The sequence below is a fragment of the Phasianus colchicus genome, chromosome 26, assembly GCF_987193195.1.
Source record: "Phasianus colchicus chromosome 26, bPhaCol1.hap1.1, whole genome shotgun sequence".
Classification (NCBI taxonomy): Eukaryota; Metazoa; Chordata; class Aves; order Galliformes; family Phasianidae; genus Phasianus; species Phasianus colchicus.
This window is the reverse complement of record NC_143461.1, coordinates 2,715,290-2,724,738: the sequence shown is the minus strand read 5'-3', so window position 1 is coordinate 2,724,738 and position 9,449 is coordinate 2,715,290. Positions and strand designations below refer to the sequence as shown.

The following is a 9,449-nucleotide window of genomic DNA, read 5'->3' as shown; positions in this document are numbered from 1 at the left end:
TAGCCCAGAAGGTCCTTTTGCTGCAGGATACCTTCAAAGCAAGGCTGGATCAGTCCCTGGGCAATCTAATCTAGCTGTGTTTGTCCCTGTTCATTGCAGGGGAGTTGGAATAGATGACCTTTAAAGGTCCCTTCCAAATCCAAGGTTTCTATGATTCTATGCCAGGCATGGCTACTGGAGAAATCTGCTTCTCAGAGTAGTGCTTCAAAATGTTGATTCAACAGCATCTCTGTGAATACGATGTTTTTACTGGCACCTTATCTGGAGTAGGAATATTGCAAAATCACTCAAGAATCACTAAATCACAGGGGTTGGAAGGGATCTCTATAGGTCATCTAGTGCAACCTCTTGCTAAAACAAGTCCCATAGGGTAGGTTGCATAGGAAAGTGTGAGCAAACAACCTGCTGTGATATGAGTGCTTGGTATAAAAAGCAAGCCTGATGTACAGATTGCCACAAACTTGTATTGCATCCAAAAACAAACAGGAAAAAAGTGTCTACGTTTCAGAAACTGTCAACAGTTTCCAGAAGATGGATCATTGTGGAGATAGTAAACGTGCAATTTTTATTTTCCCATATGAAGACCCAGGATGGTGCTCAAATACCTGCAGCCAGGGGTTGTGACATCAGCAAGAGATTATTGTGACCTCCCTGATGCTCGTGCATCAATTGGGCACTGGTAGAGTGCAGAGAGGACTCGTGTCTGGAATCCTGTCGAGCTTGTTTGCGAGACTTGGAGCGCCTCCGAGGACTTTGTTTGGGCCGTGCTGTGTGGCTGCCGGCAGCACTTCTGGGTGCCCAGCCCACAGCATCGCCAGTGTTTCCCCGGCCCTGCCTGGCTCAGGCAGCCGGGGCTCCGCCAAGTGCGCTCGCAGCAGCAGAGGTGAGCGGTGCGGGGACACGGCCCTGGGTGGGTTTGCTGCTCAGGGACCGGGCATCACTGCTGCCAGCCCTGGGGACAGCAAGTGACCACAGCCTCTCTCTCTCTTTTTCAGTTTGTGACACCTTCTGCCCGCTGCAGCGCGAGGAGAGCAGCCTCTGACCTCGGCTCTCCCAGCCCACCGCACAGCCCGGGGCCATGGAGGTGCCATCGCCCTGGACCTGCCCCGTCTGCGGGCACGATCGGGACGACGTGGCCTACGTGACCCCCTGTTTCCATCAGCTCTGCTATGGCTGTGCACTCTGGTGGGCCAGCCAGGAACCGAGCTGTGCTGAATGCGGGCAGAACATCAGGACCATCGTGTACTCGGTGAGGTCAGACGAGGATTATCTCGAGTGTGCCGTCCCACAGCCCGCAGCACGCTCAGCTTCTGGCCTGCAGGGTGAGCAGGGGCCCGCAGAGCCAGCTTTCATCGCTCCGGAGAACAACTTCCCTCCGGAGGTCTGGGCTGCCTTCTTCCAACGGCAGCCTGACCTCAGACCCCTGCTGCGGTGGCTCGATCGGGAGTTCCGGACCATCTCCAGGAGCACGTGGTGGGTGGTGCACTCCAGGCAGAGCATCGTCCTGCTCTGCCTCTGTATGTATGGGCTGGATGAGGCGGTCTTGCTGCAGGAGCTGCAGCCATCCCTGAGGAACCTCACGGAGAGCTTTGTGAGGAGGCTCATCACCATCACCGCAGCCATCTACGGCCCGCAGCTCCGCCGGCAGCAGCACCACCAGGACAGCCATGCTGCTGCTGGGCAGCAAGAACGACCCGCAGCCGCCCCCAGCCCCGCCACTTCCCACCAGGGGCCTGCCTCCAGCCCAGGCCGCTCCACCAGCCCTGCAGGCCCCAGCACTGAGGATCTCCCCGGTGACCTTCGGGGGGGTCCCGGGCACCCCACCACCAACGCTGCGCCCTCAGAGGAGGAAGCGGGGCAGGCGGTGGCAGCGGGCCCCTCCGCCCAGGGCAGGGACCGCTCTGCTGGGGGGCACCGGCGGCCCAAGAAGAGGAAGGCCAGCAGCAGCCCCCAGGGCTCACTGCCACCCCACAAGAGGCGGCACCAACGGCAGCGCTAGGCCAGCACTGCACTGCCAGCCAGAACATGGCTCGGGGCTGGGAGGCCAACATCTGCCTCTCAGTCTGCTTCCGAGAGGCCAACATCTGCCTCTCCCTCTGCTTCTGAGAAGTAAAATCTATGGTTAAAAAAAGAGACTAAGTTTTGCAGTTGGGGTTGCTATCCCTGCCTATGCTGGTTTCTCCCTTTTCTGGTCCCAGGAAAGGCCACAGAATCACGTGCTCATCTCCACAGTCAGAAAACAAGCCATGACAGTGGCAATAAAAAAAGTGTGGGCCCCAACACACACGAGATGGACCTCATGTCTAATAATAATAATCCACTCATCGCCATCCTCCCATACTGCCAGCTCCAGGCCACAAATAATTCACTTATCTGCAGAAAAGATGCAATCTTCATTGCTGTTGCTGGGTTTGTTGCCATTACAGAAAGTAATGAAACCAGAGCAGCACAGAGCATGAAGCTGGCCTGAGTTGTTCCTTGCTGAAGATTTAGCCCTGTTGTATTTCCTGCCTAAGCAGTAAGACAACCGCAGGACAATGGCAGGCAAGGAATGTTGTGTGTTATATTGCAGAAAAGCAAACAGCTGGGGCAAAGGACCAGGAAAATAGAAAGTAAAGCATCTGTCGGATGAACGGCCGTCAAGCAGGACCATTCAGCAGCACTTGCTGAATCGGTGTGCACAAGAAGGCCAAAAATCACTTCCCAATGGGGCGGTTACACTCCGGTGTTTCCTGCTGCCCACAGGGTTTCATGCAGTCCTTCCTGCACCTACTGGCTGCACAGAAGGTGGTTTCCCCACTCACAAAGGAAGGCAGATGGACACTGAAGAGTGACTTTGACAGCAATTCCTACAGCTGTGGAGTTCAACTCTCACACATTTCATCTCTCACATACAGTCTGCTGCCAAAACTTTAAAAAAATACTAAAAATTATCTACCGAGCAGCTGTGTCATAATTCAAACCCACACCTCAGCACCCAAATAACTAACACAATTTTTGCCATTTTCCAGCAGTGTCCCAAGAGCTGCTGTCCCAGATGCTCTGTGAGCATCAGAGCCACCCTGACGAAGACTAACCTACCTGTACCAGAAAATTAAAACTAAATTAAAACTTCCTTAGAAAACAGTAACATTTGCATTTCTACCAGGATGATAAATGGAATATTTTTCTTTGAAGGATGAGCCCCGCACATATCCCAACTGTATCTGCTGACAACAAGGTCCTTTTTACCCATCAGCACCGTCAAGGCAGCAGCTCAGGAGCTACCATGCCCTCAGCCTCAGGCACTCACAGCACACGTGTCAGCAAGTTTCTAATCCTGGAGCATTTATTGCCAGGGCTGGGGCAGGAGAAGCAGCACAGCTTGATTCATTAGCTAGCATTTGTTCAGTGCTCTGAAGGCTCCAAAGTCCTGAATAAGGCTTACGAGTTACTATTACTGTTCTTCTGATCTCAGGATGAGTTTCCCTTGCTGGTGGTTAGAAAAACTTTGCCGTGTAATTGAACAAATCCAAATGGGAATAGCAAAGATGCTCAGAGAAGGGACATGCTGGCATGCTCTCTTATGCTTACATTCCCAAGCCTGCAGGCAGTCAAGAAACCTGCCTGTAAGCAATTAATTTATCCCTCCCCAGATCTGCGCTGAACCAGAGCTCACTTTCTTCTCTACACATTCCCGGCCTTTTCGTGCCACTGTCCGACACAGGAGTACAAATGTAGGTGCCCACTCCTTACACAAATGCCTGCAGCAAAAGAACCTATCAAAGCACTCTCCAGGGACAATTCGGTGTAGCTGCAGCTTCCCCAGGCTGTCAGTCAGTTTGATACCTGGTGGCTGAACTGACAAGTTGACGCTTCTCATCTGTTGTATCATACAGCCCCGTACAGAAAAATTGCAAAGGTCCTTCCTAGAGGACACATCCCTGTGCAGATCCATACTCCAATAACCCAGTGATGGGTCTAAATCTAACAAAGAGTAAATGATGCATCAGTGAGCAAGCACTGTACCCCACAAAGCAGCGTGGGCTCACTATGAGCTGCTGTGCCCTGAGGTCCTCAGCTCCAGCTGCAGCACCGCACACACAGCGTGCAGGTGGCAAACAGACTGAGGAGGAGAAAGGTCTCTGTCCCCCGCTTGCCAGCCCTGATGACTCACAAGCCCATTGTCCAAAAGATTAAACAGAATTGAAAAAACCCGGTAGCATGATCAAACTGTAAGTAGCTGTGGCTCAGACACACACACAGCTCAGAGCCTGCGCGCTGCTCTGACTTCCCAGGGCTGGTAGCAAACATGGGCAGTGTCACCGATCACATCCATCTCCTTCAATCTTTGCCCTGCCCGCAGAGTTCAGAGGCAGGTCTGCACACCCCTAACGCTCGTGGGGACCCAAATTTCCTTTTTTCTCACAAAGCTCTCATCTGACTCCCAGAATGAGACTGTGAATCTCAGAGGCAGCTGCCAGCTTTTGCTGGTTAATGGTAAATCTAGACTTTCCTTTTCTAGCTTTCTTGGTGCTCATTTGCCAAATTATGATTCGGTGCTTGAATTTATGTAAAATTTAAATGAGCAGAGCCCAACACACTCGTGTGCTAAAATGCTTCAAGTTAATTTGATCAGACTTCTGGGTCCAGAGTCCCAGCAGACCAGCATAGATAGACCAGGGCTCATTTATATTCATGTACTTCAGATGGAAACAAAACGAAAATAGAACTTAGGTCCAGCAGAAGGTGCTTTTGAGATCTCTCTGCTGGGCCCAACAAAACTAGAATATCTGAAATATTTCCACATCTCTACAGCAGCCTGCTGAGCCCTTGGCTGGCTGTAGTGGGGCTCTGGGCTGCTGGCCTAGGAAGTTGCTATACAAAGATAGAAGGCTGCAGCCCCACTGCTTCCCATCAGGGGAGCCTCCTGCCTCTGCACCAGGCCACTCACAGCTCTGTTGCCCTTCTCTGCAGGGCCTCAATGTCTTTCTTGTAACGAGGGACCCAGAACTGAACACAGCACTGAGATGTGGCCTCACCAGAGCTGAGTACAGAGGGACGATCACCTCATGCTCTGCTGGCTGCACTATTACTGACACAACCAGGATGCCATTGGCCTTCTTGGCCACCTGGGCACATTGCTGGCTTGTGTGCAGCCAAGCATCAACCCACACCCCCCAGATCCTTATCCTTCGTGCAGCTTTCCAGCCACTACATGCAGCCATTTGAATATTTCATGTTTTCTTTCAGGGAGAGTTTTTATACTCTTTAATGTCTTTCATTTTATAACCTATTAAAAATCCAAGCATAATATTAAATACATCAAAATCCAATCATGTTTTTTTAATTTTCTATACGTAGTAAAAAGCCTTTTAGCCCAGCCAAGGCTACCTTGGAAGGGATCAGATTTAATTTCAGGGGAAACATCAGCATTCCACATTATGTTCCCGTTTGGAAAGGAGGACTATTTTAATTAGCCAAGGTCTCTCAGCTAAGTGGAGCTGTGTTTTCCCAGTAGCTTGGAGCTATTGGCAATGTGCTGTTAGGTGATAAGGGGGTCTAAAATTTTGGGGAAAGGTTGAGGAACAGAGTGAGTCTTATAGGACCACAATCACCTTCAGCAAAGCCCTTGTTCCAGGTGTCAGTTTGGTCCCAGAGCAGTTCAGGCTTTGCCAATGCAAATTGTTCACTTGGGACATGCTTCTCAGTGGGGCTCCCAAAGGCTGGGACCCTCCTTTGCATCTTTTTCTTCCCCAGTAAACCCATTTCCCATCTGTTTCAGGGCTCTGTGCACTGCAGCATGTTCTTGAGACACAAGAGGGCAGGCACAGGCTGTGCAATGAGACAGGGTCAGGCTCTGTTCCCTGCATCCCTTGTCACCCTGTCCTTACTGCCCCCTCCATCACCGCATCTCTGTGGTCCCAGCTCCCCTTGCCATCCCTCCCAGCCTGTGTCCCCAACCCTGCTGGTGTCATCCCCGTGCACAGCTCCAGGTGGGATCAGAGCTGCCTTTCCCAGTCTTGGGGACACCCTGGCCGTGGTGACAACCAGACTGCAGGCTGCCCACATGGCACCGCTGGGCAGCATTTGTCTCCACGGTCCATCTCCAGCCCCAGTGCAGAAAGCCATGGTACTGTGCAGCACTGCTGGGGATGCTGCTTCTTCCTCCAGACTGCACCCGCAGCGCTATACACAGTCAACTAATAAAAGGCAGCAGATGGTATATGGTATGAATTACAGAAAACAGCTCTGTAAAGGCAGTGTGCATGGTGAATAAATGAAAGCATTAATGCATCAGGCCAAACAGCACAGGCGGTGGAAGAGGAGACAGATTTGGAGCTGGGATGGTGATGGGTGGGAAAGGGAGCCTATTCCTGCCAGGCATTTTTAGAGGGGGGGAAATGGTCTTATTTCTGCTCTGGAGAGATGCTGAGTGCAGGATGAGGCAGCCGTGGAGCTGCAACCACTGCCCTGAGCTGCTTTCATTCTGGCTCACACCTTGCTTGGCTCTGCTCAGTGCTGTCCACCCCATCTGAAAAGCACAGGACAAGGTACAGGAGACTTCTAAGGTGTCAGAGTGCCAGCAACCCAGAGACCAAGTGGTGTCTTCAACTTATGGTTGCAGTGCAAACTGTGTGACTGTTCACATGTCCTTCAGCTTCTCTTTGCCTCAGTTTCCCTGGTGTGAAGAGAGAGAGCAGCACTGCATAGCCAGATAGCAGTGTTGGGTTGAGTAGTTCAGCCTGAGAGATATTCGCATAGGATGCTGTAGGCTGGGAGTTGGCATGGCTGGATAACAGCACAAGACAAAAATCAAGCTTACTTTGCCCAAGATAATCTTTGGGTCTATTCTCAAGGTAACTTTACAGGAGGCTGATAGTCTCTGGGCATCACACCACAGACTGTGACAGCCTGTGGCTGTTCCTTGAGCTTCTGCTCTCAGCTGACTGTCACATCCATGCCACCATGGCCCCAGGGGCCCTCACCTGCCATAGCGCTGTATGGAGACAGAAAGCATTTTTTCCTTCTACATCTGAGATAAAACAGATAAAAATACTGCTGTGCACAGAGTCAGTGTGGAGAGGAGATACTCCTGACCCTTCTCAGACCCAGGGCTACACCTTGCTCCCTCCCACCTCCTGCAGCATGCGCTAAGGATGCTGTCACATCTGGAGGCTTCAGTGTACAGGATTTTGCAGCATCTCTTGGCTAGGAAACCTTTCCCAGTTTGCCTCCCAACATCCCCACCCCTCCAAACCTCCCATCTGAAGGCGCAGCTGGGAGCACCTTCCCTGCACGCATCCATCGCAGCTGCCTTCCAGCAGCACCAAACATCTGGCAGTGCTGCTCTCGCCCGCCGTGGGGCTCGGATCGATGTGTGACTCACAGCTCTCAGTGCTTTGCCTGCTGGAGTCCTGAAGTGCAGGGAGGCAGAGACAGAGAGAAAGAAGGAGAGACACAGCAGCCCCTTTCTCCCACTACCTCTCCCCCTCTCCCGCTTCATCCTTTTCTGTCTGATTCTTTTTTTTTTTTTTTGCTCCGGAGCTGCTGCATGGCAGAGAGGATTCATGCTATTGCTTTTCATTGCTATGGGCATGCATGGAGCTGAGAAGCTATTTTCCCCCCTTTTTCATTTTTTTTTAAATCCTTTTCCCTCCTTCTCCTTTTTCTTCCTTTGCATTTTCCTGCTGAATTAGCTGCCCAGCTTTCCCTGAGAGAAACTCTTACAAAATAACACCGGTGGGGTTTTAGGGAGGGGGCTATTTCCTAAAGCCCTGCCCAAAACAGCAGGGTGGGGAGGAGAAAAGATGCCCAAATCCGGCAGCACCTTCAGAGCACGGGAAGGATGAGTCTGGAAGCCTCGCTGCCAGCCATCAGCTCTGGGTAGCGGCATCCTTGGCTTCACGCACCAGTTAACAGGCTGCGAGCTGCTCCGCTTGTTTTAAGCTCTCCCTCTCGCTTAATCTCATCTTGTTCGGCGTGTGTGTGTGTGTGTGTGTGTGTGTGTGTGTGTGCGTGTGAAGGGGGAGGACTTTATTTCCATTGGCTCGGCTTTTGCTTCCCACCCACATCTCTTCCACATCACCTTGGTGTCTCCCTAAATAAAACCAGCCCTTCTTATCACACCGAGGAAATCAAGAGCTAGAGTTTGAATGGATGTTTGTATAAATATTTACCCCTACGAAGCTATTGCTGAGCTGGTGGGATAAGCTCGTGGCAGCTGGTCTGAGACTGTCTTTGCTCTCTCTCCTCTAAAAGGCTCTAATTACTTTCCAGAGGGGAGGAGAAGGATCCCAGTTCCGGCTACAGCCTGACCCAAAAAGCAGGATTTCACCAGCTACTCCCAATGGATCTGAAGGACAGCACCAGCGAGGGCAGCATGGGGAGCCTGCAGCCTTCCAGCATCCAGATTTTTGCCAACACCTCCACACTCCACGGGATCCGTCATGTCTTCGTCTATGGGCCAGTGACCATCCGGCGCCTGCTCTGGACCTTGGCCTTTGTAGGCTCTCTGGGGCTCCTCCTGGTGGAGAGCTCAGACAGGGTGGCTTTCTACTTCTCCTACCAGCACGTCACCAAAGTGGACGAGGTGGTGGCAAACAGCCTGGTGTTCCCTGCTGTCACCATCTGTAACCTCAATGAGTTCCGCTTTTCCCGGCTGACCACCAATGATCTGTACCATGCTGGGGAGCTGCTGGCTCTGCTCGATGTCAACCTGCAGATCCCCAACCCTCACCTGGCTGACCCGGCTGTCTTAGCCATCCTCCAAGAAAAGGCCAACTTTAAGCAGTACAAACCTAAAGTTTTCAACATGCAGGAGTTCCTGGCACGGGTTGGCCATGACCTGAAGGATATGATGCTGTATTGCAAATTCAAAGGCCAAGAATGCAACCATGAGGACTTCAAAACTGTGAGTATGAGCAGATGCTCTGTTTTTCTCCACTCTGGGCATGTGGATGGTGGTGGTGTAGGACCAGGATAGCCCTGGATGTCACTGGCTGTGTTTGTGTGGGCATAGTATGATGAGCACGGGTTGTGGCACAGCTGAGGAGGAGCAGGCAGCCTGTTGAGTTTCAGTTTGCTTGCTGGAGTCCTTGTGCTGCTTCCCAGCATGGTGTGGGGTGATATGGGGGCTGTGCAAGGGGCTGGCAGCAGGTCCAGCACCCATCCTACATGAGGATCCTGGAGGGTGCTTGCTGTCAGACCAAGTTGAGCAACGGAGGGGACCTGAGGGTCTCTTGCTATGGTCAGTGAATTTTAGCCAGCTGAAGACAGGGCTGGAGAAAGGCCAGCACAGAGGCACGCATTTGGGGATGGTCTGAGCAATGTCCATCAGTTGGTTGTATCTCCCTGGGTGTTTGTAGCCTTGATGAAATTGTGGCTTCTGATCAAACAGATGGGAAATTTTTCTGCTTGTTCCTGATGGTTGTGGATCATAAATCCTAGTTAGCTGTGCAGTGTGGTCA

The 9,449-nt window shown here is 51.9% G+C and overlaps 2 protein-coding genes across 2 annotated transcripts in view; both read left to right on the top strand.

Annotated features, from left to right (window-relative positions):
* The first annotated feature begins 693 nt into the window (after positions 1-693).
* On the top strand, positions 694-2,126 carry LOC149914964 (uncharacterized). Its single transcript, XM_090125119.1, has 2 exons — positions 694-883; positions 996-2,126. Exon 2 carries the CDS (start codon positions 1,079-1,081, stop codon positions 1,997-1,999), a length of 921 nt encoding a protein of 306 aa, XP_089981245.1. The 5' UTR covers positions 694-883; positions 996-1,078; the 3' UTR covers positions 2,000-2,126.
* Positions 2,127-7,827: 5,701 nt separating this feature from the next.
* ASIC2 (acid sensing ion channel subunit 2) overlaps positions 7,828-9,449 on the top strand; it is a 416,329-nt gene continuing 414,707 nt past the window's right edge. The window contains exons 1-2 of the mRNA XM_090125118.1: positions 7,828-7,866; positions 8,260-8,893. Coding sequence (XP_089981244.1) covers positions 7,829-7,866; positions 8,260-8,893 — 672 coding nt within the window. The 5' untranslated portion in view covers position 7,828. The remainder of the gene's footprint in view (positions 7,867-8,259; positions 8,894-9,449) is intronic.